Source organism: Lissotriton vulgaris, chromosome 7 (genome assembly GCF_964263255.1).
Source record: "Lissotriton vulgaris chromosome 7, aLisVul1.2, whole genome shotgun sequence".
In the NCBI taxonomy this organism is placed as follows: domain Eukaryota; kingdom Metazoa; phylum Chordata; class Amphibia; order Caudata; family Salamandridae; genus Lissotriton; species Lissotriton vulgaris.
In genome coordinates, this window is record NC_141695.1 from 600,803,236 (window position 1) to 600,829,613 (window position 26,378).

The 26,378-nt window shown below is 46.6% G+C and overlaps 1 protein-coding gene across 1 annotated transcript in view; it reads left to right on the forward strand.

Annotated features, from left to right (window-relative positions):
- The window catches only part of LOC147702090 (peroxisomal acyl-coenzyme A oxidase 1-like), a 78,487-nt gene extending 58,632 nt beyond the window's left edge, over window positions 1–19,855 (forward strand). Inside the window, exon 4 of the mRNA XM_086930719.1 lies at window positions 17,676–19,855. Coding sequence (XP_086786845.1) covers window positions 17,676–17,726 — 51 coding nt within the window. The 3' untranslated portion in view covers window positions 17,727–19,855. The remainder of the gene's footprint in view (window positions 1–17,675) is intronic.
- The last annotated feature ends 6,523 nt before the right edge of the window (window positions 19,856–26,378 follow it).

The following is a 26,378-nucleotide window of genomic DNA, read 5'->3' on the forward strand; positions in this document are numbered from 1 at the left end:
GATAGGCTCCTGGAACGTTAAAGGCCTTAATTCTCCTCAAAAGCGCCAGAAAGTTTGGAAGTATATTTTAGATCATCAGCTAGATGTGGTGGGCCTGCACGAGACTCATTTAGCCCGCAAAGATGAATCCAGGCTTAAGCACAGGCAGTATCCCCTGATCTATAAATCCTCAGCCACTACTAAGCACCGTGGGGTTGCGCTTTTGTTCCGATCTGCCCTTCAATTTCAGCCTGTGGGGGAGCGGGGGGACAAGGAGGGGCGGTTGTTGATGGTGAAGGGAATGCTCATGGGTAAGCTTTGTACCTGGGTGGTGGTTTATGCTCCAAATACAGGGCAACATGGGTTCCTTGAGACTCTTCTGAGTGTGATTGGGGACTTTGGGGAGGGAGCGTTGATTGTGTTGGGGGATTTCAATTTGGTTTGGGATAAAAGTCTTGACTGTTCACATCAACAGAGGACGGAGACGGGTCTTTTCCCCGGAGCTGCGCGATACTTTGTTAAGTCTGGGCCTTATTGATAGCTGGCGCTCCCTCCACCCCCGCACTAGGGACTACACGTTCTATTCACATGTTCACCACACATATTCCCGTCTCGACCATATTTTTGTGCATCAATCTTTACAGGGCGACCTGCGCGATAGCAACATTTTTCCACTTTCAGTTTCGGATCATAGCCTTTTGGCGACGTGCTTGAACTGGGCCCCAGAGTCGTCCCCTCATCGCAAATGGTATTTCCCGGCATCCCTTACGCGAGATGAGGAATCCTGCAAGAAGCTTAGGGCGGCCATTGGTGAGTTCTTTGAGCTGAATAAGATTGGTGACACCTCGATCTTTACCCAATGGGACGCCTTCAAGGCGACAACACGGGGCACGTGCATTGCATTGAACTCCGCCCTGAACAGGCTTCGTCGTGAGGAGAGGGAGGCGCTGGAGGCGGAACTGACGACGTTGGAAACTGCGCATAAGCAGAATCCTTCTAGAAAGACCCTTCGCCCTCTTGCTGCGGTGCGAGGGAAGCTCAGGGGGGACTATAATAATCGAGCTGAATATACCCTCCTGCGCCTACGGCGCCTCTCCTACGCTCAGGGCAACAAAGTGGGGAAGCACTTAGCACGGCAGCTCCGTGATAAACGTGAGAGGGAATATGTGGGTGGCATTCGGACCCCCTCCGGGGTAGTGGAACACAGGGATGCGGTTAAGGCAGAGCTCTTCGGCGACTTCTATGCCGCACTATACTCGGCGGACCGCCTGGTGCCGGCCGCTCAACAAGCATACTTGGAGGGCCTGTCGCTACCGCAGGTCTCCAAGGAATGGAACGAGCTCTTGGAGGCCCCGTTTACTAGGGAGGAGGTGCTTTCAGCCATTCGGTCCCTCAAACCGCAAAAGGCCCCGGACCCGGACGGCTATACGGCCTCCTTTTATCAGACGTTCGCGTCCGAGTTGGGAGACCACTTGGTGCTCCTTTTCAACAACATGAGGGAGGCGGGCCACACTTCGGGCACTATGGCGGAGGCTATGATTTCGATTATTCCCAAGGCGGGGAAAGACCCCTCCAAATGTGAATCGTACCGGCCCATAGCCCTCCTGAATGTTGATGCCAAATTGTATTCTTCTATCTTAGCCACCCGGCTCAAGGACCTTATGCCTGCTCTCATCCATACGGATCAATCGGGCTTTATAAAGGGTCGTCAGACCCATGATAACACCAGACGGCTGATTCACCTGATTGAGAAAGCCGAGCGCTTTAGGATTCCAGCTGTTCTGTTAGGCCTTGACGCTGAAAAGGCGTTTGATCGGGTGGACTGGAACTTTCTCTTTGGTACTCTTCATGCTTTTGGCTTTTCTCCCAAATTTATAGATATGCTTCGGGCCAACTATCAGGGCCCGCGTTCGAGAGTTATGGTGAATGGTCATGTCTCACCATTTTTTGCTCATTCCCGAGGCACAAGGCAGGGCTGCCCCCTATCTCCCTTACTTTTTGCGCTTAGCATTGAGCCTCTTGCCATTAGGGTGCGAGAGGACCCAGATATTGTGGGCCTCCCCTTTTCGGGGGAACAGCACAAAATATCTTTGTTTGCTGATGATGTCCTCTTCTCGCTAGCTGACCCCGGGACTTCCCTTCCGCGGGTGCAGGACGTGCTGTCCCAGTTCGAAGCAGTAGCGGGATTTCGGGTGAACCCCGGCAAATCGTACATACTCAATCTCACGTTTCCGCCCTCTGAGGTAGAGCGCATTCGACCGCTCACGCCCCTGGCCTGGTCTGGCTCCTCCATTCAATATCTCGGGGTCAAGCTGACCTCCTCCATCGCCACCTTGTATGCAGCTAACTTCCCTCCTCTGCTGACTCAGATACAGGCTGAGCTGAATCGCTGGAAGCCTATGTTTATCTCTTGGCTTGGACGCGTGCATGCTGTCAAGATGACGCTGCTCCCCAAGCTTCTATATCTGTTCCAGGCCCTCCCCATTCCCTTGGACGGGGTTTTTTTTCAACGTCTGAAGACTATGGTTCTGCGTTACATCTGGCAAGGGGGCCGTGCTAGACTCTCCTTTCTTACGCTTCGCCGGCCTTTGAGGAAGGGCGGGGCTGGCCTTCCAGACATGCTTCTTTACTACAAGGCGGCACAACTCCGGGTGTTGGCTGAATGGACCCAAATGGAGTCAGAGAAGCATTGGCTGCATATGGACAGGAGTGTGGCGGGGCGCTCTGTTTGGGACCTGGTTTGGAAGGCGAAGGGGGATCAGCCTCGCAACGCATACATTAGCACCCCTACGAGCACCACTCTGAAGGTCTGGGACTCGGTCTCTAATGATGAAAGATGGACCTCCTTTCCTTCCCCCTTCACACCTATTCACTTTAATCCAGCGTTTCCGCCGGCTCTTGTTGAGGGGCCCTTTGATGGGTGGAAGGCGGGGGGCTGCCACGCACTTACACATTTGTTTCATGGCTATGAGCCGCTCACCTTCCAAAATTGCATGCGTGACTATGGTGTGCCACCTACTGAGCGCTACCGGCACGCCCAGCTGCTACATTGGGCATTGTCTCCTGAGGTGCGGGACGCTGCGACGAGGCCTCCCACGGATTTCGAATCTTACATTACTCACACATCATCTATGAAGGGGGTGATTTCCTTCCTCTATGATTTACTGTTAACCACGGCTATCTCACCTCGCCCTAGATACATGGGTTTGTGGGAGGAGCACCTGGGGCGGGACATCTCCGACGAAGAGTGGTCCCATCTTTGGCGAGATCTACACACATTCAATCATTCGATCGATCTGAGAGAAGCACATATGAAGACCATGCTAGATTGGTATCTGTATCCGACCCGGTTGAAAAAGATTTTTCCCTCAGCTTCTGACAGATGTTGGCGGGGCTGTGGTCTCCTGGGGGACTTTCGCCATATCTGGTGGGATTGCCCCATCATACGCCCTTATTGGGAGGAGATTCTGTCTCATATTAGGGAGATCCTGGGCTACCCGATTCCAGATTCCATTGGCTTCGTGCTCCTGGGCCTTCGGGACCCGCTTCTGGAGCACCAAACCAGGGCTGACAAGCACATCCTTTGGCTCTGTTTGGGAGCGGCCAAACTGACTGTGGCTGTTGCATGGAAAAAGAGGGAGGCCCCAGCTCTTTCCCTTTGGTTTGCTAGGTTATGGAGGTTGCTGAGTGTGGAGCGTATGGTGGATATTTTCAGAAATAACTTTAAGAACTTTACTTTCAGATGGGGCCCACTGGTCCGCTTTCTCTCTCGGGGGTTGCCGTCAGCGGTTTGCCCGCCCACTGTACGTGCCTTACATCTGTTTCAGGTGTGAACTGTGCTTGTGTGAATGGTTGTTGTCAGGCTGCCACCATCGGGGGGGATGGGTGCACTGGGGAGGTTGGAGCCTCTGGGGGGGGTTTGGTTTGTTTTTCTTTTCTGAAGGGGGATGTGGACGATTTGATTTTTATGATCTTCTTTGCCGCGTTGTTTTTCTTATGGCCGAACTGCTTGGAGGCGTACATGGACTTGGTCGACTAAGCCTCTGACTTGGATAGACTTGCCCGATACCAAGGCGGGCTTTCCCCTCCGGATTTCACGGGGGGCTTGACATTATCCCGGGCAGATTTTCGAACTTTTTTTTTTTTTGAACTCTTATGTCCTGCCCTGAGTGATGACGCTGCTCAGCCCTTCATAAACTGTTACTGCTGCTCAGCCTTTTGCATTGGCCCCTGCGTGGGCACTTCTTTGATTTGCAATTCATGTGCTTTCATCCCCTTTCTCTTCTGTTGTTTCTATCTTTCTATTCTCTCAATAAAAATATCTTTAACAAAAAAAATGAATAAGGTGAAGGCAGTAGTTGGGGGAGAGCATGCATGCCTGGGCACAGAAGTAGCACCACTGTTCATCTGTGAAAGGGGTGTTATGGCTGTATCCCATAAGCTGCTGCTCCTCAGAGTGCGTATGGATGCTAAGTTCTGTATTCCAGCATTGAGCCGCGTTATGAGCTTGCAGGGAGATAGGGCAGTCAGGAATGCCTCAAGCACTTGAAATGTAAGTGGAGCATCTGGAAATGAAGCATGGATCGCACAGGTCACAGAGTGTAGTTATTAATACTTAAGTGTTAAGCAAGTTTATATCATCGCCTTGTAGGGCTTGCTGCGGTGAGATAAAGGTGCCGTCAGGATAAATCAAGCCCATAGAGGTAAGGTGTAGTTTGCGCAGTCTAGTGTATGTGCCATGGTCGAACGTGATTGGGAAAGAAGGGTGTCCAATGAGCGGCACAGACGGAGCAAAGAGATGTTCAGTGTGGGCCCTAATCTTGAGCTCATTCCACGCCCATACTGTACATCTCACCGTATCAATCTGCGCTCGCGGGTGCTCAGGGGCCATAAACATCACCATCAGGAGAGGACAGGGTGCTTTGTGATCAGATTCAAGAGCTGTTTGGGCAAGAAATTAAAGAGGGAAGAGCTATTGGTGGACAAACTGGGCCTGAGCACTAAAGAAATACAAGTCCATATCTGGGGCACCAAGCTGCCTTGCTCAAAGAGAAGTGTCATGCTCTCCTAGGGAATATGCAGCGCCAACCCGCCCATGCCAAGGAAATGGGGCGCTTTCTAAGCTGTTGGCGGAAGTGAAGTAGTAAGGGAAGCGGTAAGTTAATTAAGAGATAGAGGAATCTAGGGAGGATTATCATTTTCACGATGGCTATGAGGCCAGACAGGGGCAAGGGAGTCACTTCCAGCCCTCAACTTTCTCATCTAGCCATGCAAAGAGTCAACCATAGTTGAACTTCCACAAGTCATCGATATGTCTTCTGAACGACACCCCAAGATACTTGACAGGACCATCTGCCCAGGCAAGTGGGAATTTCTAAGCGATGGGGGACATCTCGTCTGTCAGTGAGAAAATAAGCAACTTCACTCAGGGTACCCCTTGTCACTACAAAGGGGGCTAAGATTCAACCGTTTACATGTAGTTGAGCCGCTGGTTAAGAATAGAGCAAACCAATTAGTTTAATGAATGTGGAGCTCAGTCCTAAGTGTTTCAACAAGGCAAAGATGTATGGTCATTTAAGAGAATCGAATGCCTTAGTGGCATCTAGGAATACTCTACTGCACGCAAGGCTGGGTCAATGGTGTGGTGTAGTGCAAAGAAAGCATGAAAGTTATGGACCTGCCAGGTGAAAAGCCAGGGTTGGTAGTAGTGGAAGGAGGCGTGAGGCGATACATTTGACAAGGATCTTTTAACCGTGTTAATCATGGATAGCAGATGATATGAGTTGCAGCGGTGGGGATCTTTACCGGGTGTAAGGATTGTTACAATGTGGGCTTCGCATAGGGAGGGAGGCAGGCCTCTAGAGGAAAGAGATTATTCATACATGGCGAGAAGATATGGGGCAAGCAGTGGGTCATATTCTTTATATAACACAGGGGTGAGGCCATCGAGCCTAGGTGCCCTATCTGCAGGCATAGCACTGATAAATCAGATGATCGTTTATTTCTGGGAATCATTCCATAGGGGCGAACTAGGAGACCAGCTCCCTACCCAACAACTACTATGAGCTGGATGACCAGAGATATCGAATCATGGAGACACCACAGACCACCCGGGTTTTGAGAATCCTGTCAGTGGTATTTTGGGCTGAAATTAGAACTCCAGGCTGCAGCCTATAGCAACGACTACAGGCAAGACCTCAGTACAATCGATTGTCTCAGTTGCAGAAGCAATTCCTTAGACCAATTGTCATAGATACTGTCTTCTTGCCTGGCTCCACACTCACTTTGTAAGTACCAGAATTTAGCTTCTTTGCATTCTCCCTCCCCAGCTATATTGATGAAAAGAGAACATTTGCGAGAAGTTCTTAAGGAGTTGTGAGCCTCTTATTCTTAGCTTCCACATTCCAGGAGTTATATATTTCTAGGCCCCATGTTTTGGGAGCTATGATCAGCTGTTGCTGTGGAGTAACCTTCTAACCTAATCTCAGCTGTGATGCCATTGGCGCTAAATGCAGGCCTGGGCTACAGAAGCCTTCTTGGCCTAAATCATGACTCTGGCTAAAGGTGCAGTTAGAAATGGGGTCTCTAGTTGGCAGAGGTATGCACCCTGTCCAAGTAAGGACCAGCACTCTAGTCAGGGTAAGCTAGATACACACTAAAAGATAACCTGAGCTCACCTCTGGTAGCTTGGCACAGAGCAGTCAGTTGTATCTAAAGAGGCAATGTGTAAAGTATTTGTACAACACACACACACACACATACACACACACAGTCACACAATGAAATCACCACAAAAAGACTCCACACGGGGTTAGAAAAATAGATAATAGTTGCATGACTAAATCAAGACCAAAACCACATCTGGCCGTGCTTGACCGGGACAAATCCAAAATCCAGGCTGACCGAAATGGAGCTTGGGTTGGAAACAGAGACCAGCCATGGCCCGCTGAGAAAATACCTTGGATGGAGGATGTGTCTACATCAAATACAGTCATCGTCGATCCCTTGGATGGAGGCGAAGTGTCAGTTTTGATCCGTGAAGTCGGCAAAACCTCGTCGGTGAAGCCCTTTGCGATGCATCGTCGAGCCACAGAGTCGTCGAATTGATATCCTTAAGCAGTGATTCATCAGTGAAGATGTGTCAGTTCGGATCGGTGCAATGGAGACAATGTGTCGATTCTGCTGGGTCTTCACAGAAAACTCACTTCAAAAGGCCCAGGACTACAGGAATACTTTGATGGTCGTGACACTTCAGAGCAGGAGGCAAGCTAGCATGCCCTCAAGGTCACTCTGGGTTCAAGTAAGATAGTTTATTGAGAATTTAGAGATGCACTACCTTCTATTCTGCTTTATACTTTCAGTTTTATATATTCACACTATTTAAACTGTAATTATTCAGCGTGCTGCAGGGGTGACACGTTTGTCCTTTCCGTGTCCAAAACTAAACCTCCCTACCTCGAGACCTTCGGTCCCGACCACTACGCACAATTGCTACTGGGATTTACCCATGAACTACCATCAACATTATATACACATTAATACAACAAATGATTTACTTAAGGTTGAACATTTATTTCGACACCATAAATATTCGCTAGTTTAACTTATTATTAGATCATGAAACACAAATTGAATGCAATACTTGTCATAAAGTCATTTGTACATGAAATTTTTTTTTTCATTCTGACAATTTCTTCTGTGTTTTCTTGAAGATGCTCTATGCATTTCGGGTCACACAGGATCCTTCATCAGGAGCAAGTGCCATCTAAAAAACAAGATCACACGGCAATGAGCATTATATACCAACTGGAGCATACAATGTGTCTACATTTTTCAAAGGAACAACATGCTAACATGGAGTTTGAAATGACTCTGTAATGTGTGCTACCTCGTGAAAATACCCTTCACCGCAGTGCTCAAAACAAACCAAACTTCCTAATATCTGCTTACTTGTTCCATCCTATAAAGTACGCTCGTGACCTGAAAAAAAGAGGAGCCAATCCTTTAAAAGAACCTTCATTGAAAAAGTGCCTCTAGTTTTGTAATGCAAAAACATATATGGCCTTGCCTTCAGAACTTACCGAAGGACTTCTATAATATAGTGCCTGTTGCTGGGAATCCGTGTTTATCAACGCCCGAAGGGAATCAACAATCGTGAACCCTGAAACGACAATATCGAGCAGACTGTAAATCAGAGCTCCGCTCTAGGAACCGATTCGAAGGCACAAGGCATCTACAATCATTACTTCTTACCGAGTCTTTCAAGGGCAAACTACACAACTCCGCTGGCCCGTGCCTCCGTTTGATACAACTCCGCGAACTCCGCATGTGCGTTGGAACTAATACCGGGGATTAACAGAAAAGACGGACTACTCTTCAGGCTATCCAACGGCCGCCATTATTAAATGGTACTGAGTAACTGAACAACGAGCTGCTGAACACTCGAAACGCATTTAAATGCCATGTAAACTAAACGTCACTTTCTGAACCACAATGCTGGTTGAAATCCACAAAATAAGATTCCTGACGTGCCCGACCCTCAAAAACCAACACGACAACCAATGACCTAACACCTCAATGCTACTAAAACACTGTGCTTGCACCATGACAAAAACGTGAAAGTGTGGGGAAATGGTAATAAACTTGCATGTTGGTTAGAAATTTTCAAAGTTCTCCATACAGCATATTAACAAAGTGTACATTATATATACACGAGTACTGATCAACAGATATCCACAATAATGAGCAAATGTACAAGAAGCAAGATAAATCAATCCGTTCATTTAATCCTTTTGGCTCTTGGGTACCCAGTTTTTTTATCTAAAATATTTCTCGCTGAAGGAGGGATCTGGTGCGATCCACACCCTCCGGGAGAACTACCTGTTCTAGCACTGCAAACTGTAATTGGGATATACTATGTCTTTCTTGTGTCCAATGGGACGCTAGACTACTCTTCATATTTTTATTCCTTATGGTGCTCTTGTGTTCTGAAATTCACACTTTTAGTTTTCTCTCTGTCTTACCTACGTAGACTTTCCCGCAGGGACATTTTATGTCATAGAGTTACAATCTGAATTGTGATGTAGTACAATTTCTTTGCCTGACAGGGGATGATGTATGATGTTTCCAGTAATGACATTGCTGCAGTGCACACAATTTACAAATTTTTTCATTCCTCTACTGGCTGTAGTTCCTTTTTTGTAAGTGGAAAATTTCAAGATCTCTTTGAGATTCTTAGACCTTGTGAAAGCGAACAAGCATGTTGTTCCTTTGAAAAATGTAGACACATTGTATGCTCCAGTTGGTATATAATGCTCATTGCCGTGTGATATTGTTTTTTAGATGGCACTTGCTCTTGATGAAGGGTCCTGTGTGACCCGAAATGCATAGAGCATCTTCAAGAAAACACAGAAGAAATTGTCAGAATGAAAAAAAAAAAATCATGTACAAATGACTTTATGACAAGTATTGCATTCAATTTGTGTTTCATGATCTAATAATAAGTTAAACTAGCGAATATTTATGGTGTTGAAATAAATGTTCAACCTTAAGTAAATCATTTGTTGTATTAATGTGAATAAAATGTTGATGGTAGTTCATGGGTAAATCCCAGTAGCAATTGTGCGTAGGGGTCGGGGCCGAAGGTCTCGAGGTAGGGAGGTTCAAGTAAGATAGTCCCAGTCCTTTCCTCAGCAGAGCAAAGAGTAGCAGGCAGCACAGAACAGCAGACAGGCAGTGCTTCCAGAGCAGCAGTCCAGCAGTCCTTGTAGAAGTGCAGCAGTTCTTCCTCTTGGCAGAGTTCTTCACAGGTCCAGTAGTGTTTGGTTTGGTAGGGTAAGAGACCGAGTACTTAGACCCAGTTGTGCCTTTTAAAGTGGGGCTGACTTCAAAGAAGGGTCTTTGAAGTGCAAACAGGTCCATTCTTCCCAGCCCTGGCTCCAGACTATCAGTAGTGGGGAATCAGCCGTTTGTGTGGGGACAGGACACTGCATATTCAGGTGCAAGTGTCAGCCCCTCCCTCCCTTCCTGCCCAGGAAGGGCCACGGAGAATGCAAATGAGTGCTCAGACAGACTTAACCTTCCTGTGTTTGTGGCTATCTAGAGGAAAAGCACAAAGTGAAACTGTCACCCACCCCAGACATGTGAGTCAGGCTGAAGTTCCACAGAGCAGTGGACCAATGGTCCAAATAAACGTGAAATAAACTTGAACTGCACACAGAGCAGTAAGAGAAGATAAATGCCCACTTTCTAAAACTAATGATACACAGAGGGGTTGGGCTTATACTTACGTCCAAACTGGGCCACAATATTATGAAAAACAGAAAGGAGTTCCAACGTGCATTGATAATTATTACATTCAAAGTAACCACCTTGGAGTCTAAAGTAGTTCTGGTGCTTTTATTCTTTTTTCCTATCTTTTTCAAGTACAAACATGATAAACATTTAATTTATGTCATGAAGAAAGATACACCATGAAACAGTTAAACAAAACGGAAATGGTCAAAATTGAAACATATTCACAAAGACATCAAAAGCAAACCAATACTTCTGAATGACACGGCATAACAAAACAAGACAAACCAGTCCTTAGTTACAACTGAGGCAGTGCACATAATTATCGTTTTTCAAAAGAGCATCCTGCAGCTAGAGTACATGGACAACCATCTACCACTGAGAATACCTCCACTCCAGACCAGGATCAAGCCTTCAGTGGGGACTATACTCTTGCAAGTCTGGGTGTTGAGGAGCTGCCTGCTCTATCTGGTCTGTCTGGGCAGACAGTCACCATGATTCACAGTTGTAATCTTTGGTTTGTTTTTTTCATGTCACCTTGTGTATTTTCTTTTGGGGTTATGTTGAATAAAACCAAACTGACAAAGTCAAAGACTGTTATTGTATTTCATTTCTCAATTGGTTAAATGTGTTATTTACAGCATACATTTTGAAATGTTAACATCAAAATGATTGTTTAGTCATAAAATTATTTCCACATTTTACAAAAATAAGCAAAAATTACACAAACCACAGATCATCAACTAGTATTTTATTACATTGGAAGAAATGCATGTTTGTCTTTTTCTTATTAAATTCTTAAACATTACAGCTGATGCATAACCCATATAATTAGTGCCCTTTTCTCATGTACAGTTCCAGACCTTGTCACCATGGAAGAATGGATTATAATCAAATATATCAGATTAAATAGACTAACTATTATTGAATTATGTCATCAGCTGTAGCCAGATCTTCTGGCCCACAATAGGAATCCCACATCAGTAACACAAATAGTCTAGATCATGGCAGGCTTCCATTTAGTGGCAACAGGATTATTCCAATACAAGGTTGCAGTATCTGGGGCAATGTCAAACATCTTTTAAGTGTTGTGCTACAATAACACACATCAACAGCCTCAGACACTTAACACAAAATGAGGATTTTGCAAATGTGAAGGCAGATTAGTATGCTTTGTGTTGACTACCATATGTGGGTAGAGCAATTTAAACAGCACACTTTGGCTTGGTGCCAACATTTCACAGAAAACACGTCTATTGCAATCTTAAAAACTTCAATCATTGTGTAAGTTGTCTGTGTAAAAGATAGGTACACGCAACCTTTGTGTGTGTCTTTCCCAGGATCAACCCATGTTATCTTTGTACTTTGTAACAGAATCATATAATTGTAAATGTCACAACTTTGAAATATCCAAACTAAAATGACATGGCGAAGGAACCTACAACAGATTAAAAAACAAAAGCAATTACTTGATGTCATCACATAATTTTCACATAACAAATTAATCATTTTGAGGACACATTTTCTAGGAGCAATCAAAGATAACCAATGTAAATTAACAGAGTGCTCAATGTGTGTGTCAAAACTTTGATCAAAAACATGTTTGCACTTTTCCTTAACTTGCCCTTTCTAAAATATTTCCAGCACAGACTGACATCCTCATTAGATTAAAAGTTAGTTTAAAAATGCAATGTAATAAACTTTAAATATATGCTCATGCTCTTGTGAAGAAGCTGTCAATAACATGTTGACGTAAGTCAATTCCTTTCTCTTCACCACTTCTATCTTCATTTGACATTTCTCATCCTCGTCCGTGGCTTTTATGTTCTCCATCCTTGGTGATGGATAGGATGTTCCGTCCCAGGGCTATATTATGTAACATGCAATAGGCCATGGTGATACAGCACGCCTTATCGGGTGAATAGAGGAAGGTTCTACCAGACATCCATACATCGAAATCTGTCCTCTAGATGCCCAAAAGCCCGCTCCACCAGCCTCCATGTGCATCCATGGGCCTCACTGAGGCGTACTTCTCCTGGTGCTGTTGGATTCTTCAGCGGTGCAAGCAACCAGGGTTGGTTAGGATAACCTGAGGTTACTATAAAAAAAAATGCCAAAAAATGTAACAATATTTTCGATGATTAAACTTGAAATTAACCAAACAATATACTGACAGATTGAACTTACCAACAAGCCAGGCCCGCTCAGGTCCAAGTTGGGACATTTGCAGGGGTATGCTACTGTTCCATAGTACAAAGGAATCATGGGTTGATCCCTGAAAATATGCACACACACTGTTGTGCAAATCTGGTTAGCAGACAACTTGCACATTGACTGAATGAAAGTTTTTTCGATTGTGGTAGACTAGTTCTCTGGCGTGTGGTGGCACTAAGGCAATATATGTGGTTATCAATTGCATCAACCCCATGTGGTAGGTGACCCAAAGAATAAAAATCTCCCTTCACATTGGCAAAATCCATGTTTTGTGGAAACTGGATGAAACTGTTTATGTGTCTTATCATTGAAGAAAGAACTTCATGTAGCACACCACTGAAAGGTGCTTACAAGATTCCACCAGATACTTCTAGTGTATTGGAAAGATCCTGTGGCAAGAAAATGTAGTGACTACTGATGTTTTTGTTGTGGTATTCCTGTTGCGAGGCAGAAGATCTGGTTCCAGCTGATGACATCAATCAAGAATTGTTTGCCTACTCAATCTGTTTTTTTTAAAAAATAATATCCTGTTTTTCCATAGTGGCAAGGTCTGGAAAGGGTCTGAACACTTCAGGCTCACTTTTCCTGGGTTCATATGTCTGCATTTAAAATATTGAGAAATATGTTTGCTAACTTTTTTTTAAATAAAACACACATTTCATCTAATTTTCAATACATATACATTTTGTTAGCATAATTATACAGAACATTAATATGTTTTGCATAAATTAAAAAAAATCTTTTTTACGTGTGCAAATTATATATTTTACATTTTTGTCATCCAAACTTTTGCCAATGGCTGTATAAACAACACTGTGCAAATACTGCTTCTAACCACATTAAGGTACTAGATAACACTTTTTTGGGGCAAAAAAAGATTAACATTTAGTATATGTGAACAAAGTAGAGACCATTTTGAGTGGTGGTGATGCACTTAACATACTATTTAACAATCTAAAATGGCTGCCATCTGACCCCGCTGTCAGGACATTTGCTATGAGGTGGCCGCGGCACAACTTGACAGGGTAGAGGGTGTGATACTCCACGACGGACACGGCCATAGGCTAGTGTGTATTGCATGCAATGTATTGGATGTCTGCCATACGTGGTAGCATGGAACACTTTCAATATTCTTAATAAGTCTGCCCTCTCTCCACTCCCTCTCCTCTCCTCTTCCCACAACCCAAACTTTGTCGGTATAGGCTAGCAATGGTTTTCTATGTGTATAATCATTTTAAGTGTCTAACGTATGTTCACCGCTCCTTTCCTTTCTTATTCTTCCCCAATTTTTTTTTTGGGAGAGGAAAGGAGTATCCTTCCATACTTGATTAGTGTTGTTTTTTTTTTTATTATTATTATTTTTTTCCAAATAGTGATTTATTTTCTATATTTTTACTTTTCATTTTTCCCGATTCAAATCCTTAATTCCAAAAGTAACCTATAGGGATAATGTGTATTAGAGGACATTATCTCAATCTCGGAATGTATCCCTATTTAACTTCCATCCCCCTGCCCCCCCCCCCGAGAGAAGTCCTTAATAGACTCCAATATTTCATCAGCTTCGAAGGGGGTTCTAAGGTAATGCATCTTATTGTTGAACATAACTCTTAAAAAAGTAGGGAATCTCATCTGTACCGTGGCTCCGAGTCCCCTAAACTTCTCCATCCTCCGGCCCAATTCCCATTGTCTATCCAGCGTAGTCTTGGATAGGTCGGAACAGATCTCAAACTGAAAGTTTGAGTTCCAAGGTTTCAGAGACTTAGCTTTCAGGGCCAAGTTTAGGATCTTTTCTTTGATTGAGAAAGTCAAAAAGTTAACAAGTATCTTTCTTGGTCTCTCTCTCCCAGGGTTCAAGCGGAAAGGGTCCCTGTGAATCCTTTGTATATCTTTTTCGAGGAAGTCCGTGGACTCCTCTAAGTTAAGGGTGTCCTTTAATATTGCGACGACAAAAGTCTTGATGTCATTCCCTTCTTTCCCTTCCGGGATCTTCAAAAGTCAGAGGTTATTCCTCCTAAAATAGTTTTCTAAAGACTCCACTCTCTCACATACTGCATCCCCTTCCCTTCGCAGTGTTTGGATCTGTAACTCGGCCGATCCCAGGCTTGCCTTGAGTGCATCTACTGATCCTTCCAATGCCTCTGTTCTGTTGTTCAGCCGGTCCACCTTCCTCTCGAGGATATCACATGCGGCCCTCATTTCTGATTGATTCTCTGCTGAAAACAAAAACCCTGTTCTTATCTTCTCTCTCATTGATGTGAGGAGGGACTCAATGGAAGGTACTGCTTGGCTATCCCCTCCAGTCTTGGTAGCAGGAGCAGATACGGCAAGGGCCTGTGCGGGGGGGATCAGAAGTTGGTGTGGGTGTATGCACGACTCCCTCCTCGAGTTGCGTCATGGTGGCTGTAAAAAGCCCTCAACCTCCTCAATAAGCTCGTCAATCTCGTCAAGGGTACAGTTTTCTCCAGTATGGCGTGGAATTTTCCTTAAATTGAGTTTTTCAGAACAAAGGTTCTTAGCTTTTTGAAAAATAGGACAAATATTATATAGAACACAATAGGCTACTATATGTTTAGCTTCCTTGTCCAGCCGGGCAAGGAATTTATTTATCAACAAATAGAAGGTAAGTAGTTATAATACATTTCTACAACAGTAGCAAGACACAATCCTGTGCTGTACCGGGAGGAAAAAGGAAATAGGAAAGGGTGAAAGGGGTGTTTCAGGCAAAAGAAAAGAGCAGTCAGGGTACTGTTTAAAAGTAAAGAATATCGACAGTAACGCCTGGAGTAGTACATACAACAAATACAAAATATTTTCATGTATGACCACTCATGGGTGTCGCGTTTCGATCCCTCGCTCAATTAATAAAGGGGATCATCTTCAGGACTTATGTAATTAGAATTGCCTGAATTAAGAACGCCTCTTGATTAGAGGTATCGGATGGCGCGGCTGGTGGTGTTGTTTGGCATTAACAACTCCTTAAGCAGGGTGCTGATGGCGTCGCCGGGGCTTGTGGTAGTGGGGCAAACCGGTACTTATTCCTTAGATCGCGAGGCTGAATCCCTGATTGTTCACTTAGAAGTAAAGTATTTGAGGCTCTCTGTTGTGCCGATTACGGCATGGAGCCGAGCATTCAATGTTGCTGCAGTTCCAATTAATGGGAGATATGGACGGGAGGCTCAATGGCCGTCGCCGCAGTTCAAACAATGTCGATGATGAGCCGCGGGTCACAATTGAGCTCGCGGGGCACAGCCGGCGTGCCTGGTCCTTACTGCCGGTTCAAACCGGAACCGGCAGTAAGGACCAGGCACGCCGGCTGTGCCCCGCGAGCTCAATTGTGACCCGCGGCTCATCATCGACATTGTTCGAACTGCGGCGACGACAATTGAGCCTCCCTTCCATATCTCCCATTAATTGGAACTGCAGCAACATTGAACGCTCGGCTCTATGGTGGACTATCAGTTCCTTGTGGGGTTCTCCGAGGCATAGAAAATGATGGCAGTTACTAAACAGGCTCTGGCATGATGGATAGTTCCATGCATTAAGTTCTGCTATGCACAGGCTAAGAAGCAGCCTTCAAAAGGACTGAGGGCCCCTTCCACCCGGCCCATCCCTGCTACCACTGTGCTGGTATGTGTAGTGCCTGTCCTCAACATCTGTCAGGCTGCGATATGGGCATCAGTACTCATGTTCACAAAGCACTACCACCTTACCAGCCAGGTCTAATGGGAAGAGCAGTTCGCATGATTGTTCCACCATGATTTTTTTATCTGAGCCATTCTACACACCCACCACCTTGAGAGGTACTGCTTTGGTGTTTTTTCTAAAGGTGAAGAATCTGTGGTTAAAAGAATCCTTCAGAAGAACAAATATACTCCACGTCCAGACTCTTCCTCAACCTCCCTAAATAGACCCACATCACCAATCACCTTAGGAAACTCCACTAGCTCCCCGTACAGAAGAGATGCCAATTCAAGATGTTGTTCCACTCCTACAAGGCCCTGCACTACCAAGGTCATGCATACATCAACCAATGCATGAACTTCCACCAGCCCTCCAGACACCTGCGATCCCCATCCCTGTCCCTCGCTCACACCCCTCTCATCCGCCGAAGTAACAGTGGAGGAAGGCACTCAAGATCTGACTGTTCAACTGATCTCTACGGCAACTTCTACTCCTCAGCGCCTGGATACCCTCTTGCGTGATTATTCATGGCTTACAAATCCATTGATTGATTGATTGAATGATTTTCGGTGAGACTCTTTCCGATAAATACTCTATCTAAGAGCAGATTTGTCACGCCTCCCCATTCTGAGTAATGGTCTTTTGCCCAATCTAAAAAGTCTAAATTTAGGAATTTTCCCAGTGGTACCCCTAATTATTTATTGTTGGGCTCCACATCAGAGCCCCCTGACGGAGTGATATTTAAATTCTTTCTGAACCAGTGTGACGCCTGGAGATATTCTGAAGGTGAGGAATCTGCAATTAGATAAAGTATGGACCAGAAAGAGTGTCACCAAAGGTAAGTAACTTGTTCTTTAGGTTTAAAGATCATCCGGCTGGGCAGTTTCATAGACTTTCACCGAACCGGATGAAATCAGCAGAACCAGATATGGATGGGATTCTGTCAAAAATAGTGCGATAGTACGGAGGTCTCAGGCCTCTTTGACGTACTGAATTAAATAAACTATTTAATAGGTTCAAATCTTATGTAAGCAATCACTTCCCAAGTCATAATTGAGGGTTGAACGTGATGATTCGTTTGCATGGTTGCATGGCTCTCATGAACAACAACATAGATGGACATATGGTGCATGAATTGGCAAAGGAGTAACAGCCAACCCTTGGTATTACATCTGCTTATTTAGATTTTATACAGGGTGTGGAACTCAACAGTGAAGACTTGCAATCCCCTTAAAAGCACGATCTATGTCAAAGAATAGAGTAAATCTGTATGTGGAAGTATAACTTAGATTGTTGCACGATCACTGGGACAAGATCTCCTAATCACACTGATCGATGGCAGTCATATAAAAAGTGATGCGCCATTTGAGAAAATAATAATCTAAAGTAGTTTTTACTGTTCATTAATCATAACTTGAAATTTTTTGAGAAAAAGTATTAAATGTCACTATTTTGCTGTATGTATTGAATGCATGTTTCTGTTTATTTTCCCTCCTTTGTCTCCAAAGGTGCATGATTCTTTCTACAAGTACCTCAAGCCCCTACGGGGCAAGCTATAAGAAGACCAGGCATCTGATGGACAGTCACATTCAGCTGGAGCCGATGTTCAGCCAAGGATACTCATGCTCAGACTTTCAATTTGTACTACTCTCATTGTCAATTACCAAATCGGTTTTACATATTGCTTACATTTACACAATCATTCATTTTGAATGATCAGTTGCTATGAACATTTTTAGAGTGACTCAGGATGTGTATGAATTCGGGAGCTCATTCACAATACAGGCAGTGTCCATGATATGAAAGTGTCATAGAAAGCACAACCAAGTTACAACTGTGATGACAAGTCAGTAGTTGGAGCTCAAGGGTGTGTCTACTCACTTTTGATGACGTTTTATGTCTCTGGTGCCTAAAACCAAAGCAGAGGTCCCAGTCCGCTGTAGGTAGTTTATTCTGCTTTGTGTAGTAACCTAAATCAACACACGCTATCTCTTGGCCCAGTGAGGGCTGTTAAGCTCATGTTGCTGTCCTGGTGAGCATTTTCTCTGTAATGACTGAATACTTAAGAGCCGATTCCGAGTTACCCGTGGTGGCGGTGTGGCTACTGCCGCACTGGTGGCTGGCCTGCCGTATTACGAGTTGGGTGGTCAGACAGCCATAGGTCTGCTGCTACTGCCAGGGATCCGCGATTCCTGGTGGTATCGCAGTGGTCTGAGACTCGCAATATTGCTGGCCGTGCATATTAAGAGTTTCCTCACTGCCAGAGTTTTTATGGAGGTGAGCCTACCATGAAAAGTGTGGTGGTGAGAAATCTAAGTGGGCCAGGGGCCCCCCTTGTGCCTTTGTGCACGGGGCATGCAGAGGGGCACATGGGGTTCCTCCCTCTCATTCTGCACCCCCTGTTCCTGCACAGTATGGACTGCACAGTCCATGTGTGCAGTCCCAAGGTGGTGCCTTTCTAAGGCTCTGCTATGAGCCTTACCATGGCACTGTAGTGGGAACACTGCCGTGGGATCACCCACCGGATTTTAACTTGCAATCCGGTGGGCAGTATGTGGATTACTTTGGTGGTCTTAGAGCAGGGCGCTGGTGTGACGGCGCGCTCGAAGGCAGCCAAAGTCGTAATCAGCATGAGGCCTTACTTTTCTTAATTTGTGGTTAAAGCGCTGCCTCAACCTGGAGTGATACCCTGAACCTTGGTCTGTAAGACACCTCGTCCTACAGCTGAAGGCTGCAAATACTGTGTATTGGTATGGACCTGGAGACTGCTCAGAGAGGCAGATTGCCCCAATAACTATTCATAGTACTTTAGCCAAAATGTGTTAACAAAAGTTATGAAATTACAAATCACCCTGTTGCCTGAAACTGCTTACTGCAGTCTAGCAGCTGCAGCAGAATAAAGCATCACTATATGTGGTGTACTCCTGGGAGCCCCATATGTTTCACTCTAAACAACACCGAAGAGCACCTAGAGGTTTCGAGTATTGTTCATGGAGCATGCAGGACCAAGTCCATACTTCAGACGTGAATTGAGAAATGTTCTCTATTGAAGTCTCTACAACGGGCTCCCTGGTTACTTCATTCATTGTCGGCCATCTAACTATGAATACGATACAGCACCTAGGTACTTCCTTAGGTATTTTGATCAAAACAAAATACACTTGTAGCATTTCGGGCCGCCTTGTTAGAACTTCTAGTTTTTTATTGGTGCCTTGAAGCTGGTCTGTTTTCAGTGTGCTAATTGGGGAAACAGTTAAAATTTTGTTCTGTGGGTTTACAAAAGGAATATATAACCTGACTCCATCACAGAAATATGGTTGCACAATTTTAATCCTCACGGAAAATATCTCATAATATAGAAATATTGACTGAATAAAAAGTTATAGTTTATTTTCATGTTGCACTGTCCAAAGTAAATTTATAGAAAGTGTTTGTCTAGTTTAATCTCAAATTTTACAGCAAAAGTACATTTGTGAAGGATACTTTCAGATTTATTAGGTTAACTCCAACTGAATATTAAGAATTTGTATAAAGAAAGAGGTTGAAATAATGAACTACATGTAATGTTTTTGTTTTCAGGAAGCAAATGGCAGGTATAGGCAGAGGTGAAATCAATGTTGTCAGTGTTTCCCTGCCATTAAACTGGAATGCTGCATTGGCTAATTTCAGTACGTCTCCGTCTGCCTCATTCATGTCTGCCAGATATAATTTTAAATAAAATGAACAGTTGATGACCTATATTTAGGTATTGCAAAATATGTTTGAATGCTTCTATATAGTATGGTGCCCTGGTTAGGGTATCACATAGAATAAAGCTGACACCTAACGGTACTCTGTATAGAACAAGAATTACCTATCACCTATGGGTGGAATTTGTCTAAATCCCCTCTGCTGCCTTTAACCAGGAGATTCTGAAAATGTTCTAACCTTTCGTTAAACCTGCTTTGCTGATATGACATATTTGGGTTTCAGACATGTCTGAACTGAAGCAATTCTTCAACTGAGAAAATGTTTTTACATGTGCATGATGGGTTGAAGGAAGTCCTGGCATTAGCCATTAAATGTTGGGGGTGTATTTCGATTTGATTGTGCTACCCTACATAGCAGTCTTTGAGGACCTCTCATCAAGACAGTAACAAAAGGCGGGCCAACATTGATAAGACTGCACAGCGATTCCACAGCCACAGCATTGGGCCCAAAGGGATTCAGCTGATATTAACAGAATTCAGCTTAGAGGGCAAAGATACTGGCGAGATTGTCGGAACAGATTTGTTACTTGACCACCACTACACAGAAGAATAAATCATATTAAGAGACTCTGCTAATTGCTTGTGAACATACTAGTGCACAAATGTTTATTGTGTTACAAGATCTTAGAGCATAGTCTATATCACTGAAAAAACGTAAAGTTCTGTTAAGGTTTGTTGGTAGGTGTTGGAGGTTGGAGGACGTCACTATGACAACCCTAAAGTTGTCAGGGTACAGCATCTAGAACACGAAATGTAGCAACAATTTGGAGGCAGATTAGTAACTTTAAATTTACCCAGCAGGCACAAGATACTAATTACAATTGGAGTGTAGAGAGAAATTATTGGCACGCGATAAACCAGTTCAATAATAATCGTATGTAGTACAGTGTAAATTGATTTAAAATAGGGTGCTCAACAAGGAAGGGCAGCCACTCCCATGTTCCTCAAGTTGGAAAGTTAGTTTGAATAAAATAAACATGAACTTAGGGCACTCCATTTAGTCCTTTATTCCAGAATTTTCAAACATCTCAAGCCGCCACAAAGTGTTTCGTCATCCATGCATAACACAATGATTTCATCAAGGCTTAAGGCCTTTTTTTTATAAGTTCTTGGGTCATTCAATTAAGACTGGAAGTCTGAGGGGCGTGGCCGAGCCTGCCAAGATGGCAGACATGCCCTGCAAGCTGGCCCGACCATCAACGCTCATCTGGGCCGTCGGGGCAGTTCAACACCCAGGAGGGCTTGCAAGGAGGGGACACGATTTGGGAGCTGCAGACACCGAAGCTGAGGAGTATAATGTCGTAGATGGCTGGGTGAGGCCGTGCCACCTGACCTAGCAGGGTTGACTGCTGTTTGTATTACCTTTGTTTCTCCACCCCTATGCATAAGAATAATGGGTTGGACTGGCATATGCCAGTCCAGCGTAAGGCAAGTTAAGAAAGAGCCCAGAGCCCGGGCGTGGTTAGTTCTTTGACCACTCCTGTCTCTAAGCGTGTGCCTTGTGTGTGTGTCCTCCAGTCTTAGACCTGTTACCACGTGGCCGCCCACCCCCAACGGCCAACACCACACTGGCGATGAGGTGGCTTCGCCCTGCACCCACCTCTGCACACCCCTCACCTGCATTGATTGCACGATCAAGAGTGGCGCCCCTTCTCAGCCACGCGGCTGCCGCTGGGCATGGCGCGAGCCGCATCCTCCCGCTCGCCTGCCGACCGATCTGTGGCTGCCTCGATACACCCGACAACTGCTACCACCAACAAAGCAGTGAGTACGCCCCTGCTGCCAATCCTGCGCGGCGTATGCATGGCCTGTTCTCAGACCCGCGCGCTGCTGGCATCCCGCCACCCCACACCCGCTGGAGCCGATGCGCCACTGGCGTCCCACCGCTACACCTCCTGCTGGAACCAGCAAGTAATGCATGCCACGGTCAGCGCCTCCCTCCTAGGGCCTCCACGCGCAGCCCTTGCAGCCTACACCACACGCCCAAGGCCCCAGCAGCCTCCTAGGCCCAATGTTATCTGCCCCATGCTGGGCCCAAGGCGGACTCTTGCTGCCCCAACGTCTGGCTCCGTCACCACGCTGCTACACAGGCTTTGCTCGTGGTCTGCCAACCCTGCAGAACCACCATCCAGCCGACGCTACCAACTGTGAACCCCCGGCATATACCATCTCAGCTCCCAACAAGGACCCCCATCTGCAGCTGCACACCCCGAAAGGTGCATCAGTTCCCTGCCTCAAGTGCTTTGCGTGCGGAGTCATCGCTACATACCACTCGGCCCTCCACTCGCCTCCTGCACCTGGCAGAATGGCCTCAGTACCGACGCTGGAACCTTTCACAGTAACTGTCCCTCCCCGGCCTCAAGCTGCACACTGGAAAGCGTGGGTGGAGCGCCAAGAAACCTACTTCGACGCAGCAGACATCCCGGCGCTACGGAGACGGCCCATGCTCCCTCATCAGGGAGGAGCGGACATACACAAAATCTCCAAACGGCTGCATGAAGCTGGGCCCTCAAGAAACTACGCCTCCATGAGTGATGCCATCACAGCTCACTTTGAACCTTATGCTAACCCTGACTAAGAGCGGTTCCTCCCTCGCCAAGCCCGTCAGCAACCTGACAAATTTATTTGCGGAGTTTTATATAGCGCTGACCTGACCAGTGGGTATAGGAGTGCTTTACATCAATTACAGGGCATGTTAAACACAAATACAATGATGCGGACAATCCCGAAATACAAAAACTGAGAAGTCACAGTGCCAGAGAACAGGTCTTCATCTTCTACGGGCGCCTCAAAGAACTGGCAAGCACATGTACCCTCCCAGACGAGGACATCAAGGTCCGGGCACAGTTCATTCAGGGGTGCACCCCCCTCCAAGCTTTGGGAGCACATCCTGCAGGAGCACAACATGCCCATGAAGGACATCCTGACTCTGGGGTACTCCAAAGAACTAGCCAAGGCACGAGCTGCCCATATGGACCCTACTTCGTTGACGACAGTCAAGGAAGAGCGGTGAACGCACTGCGCACGGACACGAGTGACACTCGATCGAAGCCCCCCCAAGTCAGCGCCTCCTCCAACCAAGCACCGCCCGCAAGGTCATCAATGTGGATGGTGCAGCGGCCCGTACCCGCACACTGGGGTTTGCGCCACTAATGGCAAGACCTACAGCGCATGCGGGAAACTGAATCATTTTTCCACTGTCTGCCGCTCATCACAAAGACTCTGGCCCAGAAGCTCGCATAAGCAAGTGAATGCGGTGGAGCTGACACTGACAGCGACATGGATGAGGACAAAGCTGCCACAGTTCACGTGGTACAGATGCTGAATACCCGCGCAGCTGCCCATCAGTCGGCACCAATCTGCAACATAGCAGTGCAAGAACACGCCATAGCTGCGCTTATCGACACTGGGTCCACAATCAACCTCATGGCCGAACACGTCTACCATGGCCTGCCAAATCCCCCGAGGCTACACAACACCAGCGTTCAAGTGTATGCTTTTGACAACCGTTCTCCGCTCAAGCTGTGTGGCGTCTTCCAAGCGGAACTCTCTCACGACAGTACCAGGCAACGCGCTAAAATTTATGTGTCACAAGAAGGGTCAGGGTTCCTCCTCAGCTGCTAAATGGCTCAAGACCTCAACTTGATCCACTTTGCATTCGATGTGCATGCCCAAGGTTTCAGTCATCTGCTCCTTGTCTTCTCACCACTGTTCGAAGGCATTGGGCGCTTAAAAAGACCTGCCATCAAATTGCATATCAACAAGTCAATAGCCCCAGTCACCCTCAGGCACAGAAGAGTGGCATTTCATCTACGGCCAAAAGTGGAGGTCGAGCTTCGGCTCCTGGAGAAAGCAGGCATCATTGAACGGGTGAGCAGGCCAACGCCATGGGTGTCACCCATCGTAGTAGCCAAAAAGCCAAAGCAACCCGGAGCAGTGCGCATCTGCGTAGACATGAGGATTCTCAACCTGGCTATCAAGCGGGAAAGCCATCTCACATCCAGGGTGGACGACATAATGGGCGAACTAGGGGGTTAAAGTGGTCCTCAAAGATGGACCTCCGATCTGGCTACCACCAGATACCACTGCACCCAAACTCCCACCCCATTACCACGTTCTCGACCCACGCTGAGCTCTGGAGGTACACTAGGCTCAACTTTGGCATCTCCAGTGCAGCTGAGGTGTTCCAGAACATCATCAAGAATGTCCTTCATGGCCTAGAAGAAGTACTCAATGTGAGTGATGATATCTTAGTGCACTCCCCCACACTGGAAGAGCACCTCGTCCGCCTCCAAGATGTCTTCTCGTGCCTCCAAGACCGTGGGTTCACGCTGTACCGTGAAAAATGTGACTTCCTGCGACGGGACATCAGCTTCTTTGGCTACAAGTTTTCCGACAAAGGCCCAGACCCAGAAAAAGTGAAGGACATCCAAGAAGTGCCAGCTCCAACATCTGTCTCCGGGGTCCGCTGTTTTCTGGGTATGGTGACATACTGCGGCCGTTTCATCAAGAACCTAGCAGACCTCAGGGCCTGCTCCGAGACCTGACAAAAGCCACCACGGCGTCGACGTGGGAGTCGGCGCAAGGAGAAGCGTTCCAGCGGACAAAAGCGGCCCTATCCAAAACTACCACCCTTGTGTACTTCGACCTCAAGTGAGAGTCACAGCTCGTCATGGACGTAAACCCCACAGGCCTCAGGGCGGTGCTGGCCCATGTGAAGAATGTGGCTGAATGTGAAGAATGGGCTTGAGTGGCGTATGCCAGCCGCACCCTCACGCCCAAAGAACAGCGATACTCACAAATCGAAAAAGATGCGATCGCCATCTTGTGGGGCTGCCGACAACTTCCACATCTACCTGTACGGCCGCTCTTTCAAGGGTAATCAGCTCATCCACTACCCCGAGGATTGAAAAGTGTGTTCAACAGCTACAAGAATTCCAGTTCACAGTGGTGTACCAATCTGGCACCAGAACCCGGTGGATTTTCTATCCAGACACACTCGACCCGCCACTGCACCAGAAGCGGATGAAGCGGCCGCAACGGAGGACTACGTGCGGCTGGTCGTTGATCGAGCCAGACCTCTCTCAATCTCTCTCGGAGATGTTGTGGCAGCCACCAAGGATGACGACTGCCTCCAAATTGCCATCCAAGTGGTAGCATCTGGTAACTGGAGCCTCCTGCAGCACCCAACACCACGCCACACGGATACCGCCCAATCAGTGCTGAAGGCCGTGTACGCGGTTCTCCATGAACTATCTGTTACCTCAGATGGCTGCCTCTTGAGAGGCCCCCGCCTCGTCCTACCGAAAATCCTGACCCACAAAGCGCCCTCCTTGCACAAGGGGTGCACCAAGGCATCGTCAAATTGAAAAGCCGACTACGGAGTAAAGTCTGGTTCCCCGGCCTTGATCAGAAAGTGGAAGCGGTGGTAAGGCAGTGCCTAGTCTGTCTGGCGACCAGCCTGCTAGACCGGCCAGCGCTGATCATCACAGAGGCAGCTCCTGGCACCCCATGTGAAAGTGTGAGCGCAGACTTTGGCAACCTTCCATGTGATCTACACATGGTAGTGGTGGACGACCTCTCCAGGTACCCAGAAGTGGAGATCGTTCCTACAATGTCCACCGCTGCAGTGATCCCCAAACTAGAGAAAATCATGGCAACTCATGAACTGTTCAAAGACATTCACACCATCAATGGGCCCCCATTCACCAGCGACGAACTGACCACCTACCTGGCGTCCCACAACATAAAGCACCGTAGAATAACCCCAATAAGGCCCCAAGCAAACGACGAAGTGGAGCGCCCGATGAGGACTCTCAACAAGACCATACAGATCGCCCTTGCCGAAAACCACAACCTGGAACAAGCCCTCTACCAATTCTTCAGGGAGTATTGGCTCACCCCACACTGCACCACTGGCATTGCTCCAAGTAAATTGTGCCTAGGTCGAACCAATCCACATCACCCAACGTGCGAAGATGCTCCAAACCCACCAAACCTATATGACTCAAGAAGAGCATGCATTAATGACAAAGCTTCCCAGAGAAGATGCACCTGAGAACCCTCGCTTCAAGTGGGAGACCCTGTACTGGTACAGGATCGCCATCCCGGTGGGAAGTTCCGGCTGCCTTTTGAGATAGATCCATGGGTTGTAGTGAACATCAGAGGCACCCAGGTGATAGCTCAATAGGGCCAGGAGACTATAACATGCAATGTGTCACAATTCAAGAAGGCTCCCACTGACAGCGTAGAAGACTTCCCAGAGAGTGTACCACCGGGAGACCACACCCTGGTGCTCCCTCCCACCGCAAACATGGAACAGCCGAGTGCCACAGCAGAAGAATCCAACCTGTTGCCCCCCACTGCCGCCAGTCCTGGTCCGAGTCCCAAAAGTCAGACGGGAGGACAGGAGATCGCCGAGTCAAGCACAGGCAGCAGTCCACCGATGCTGTCACCAACACC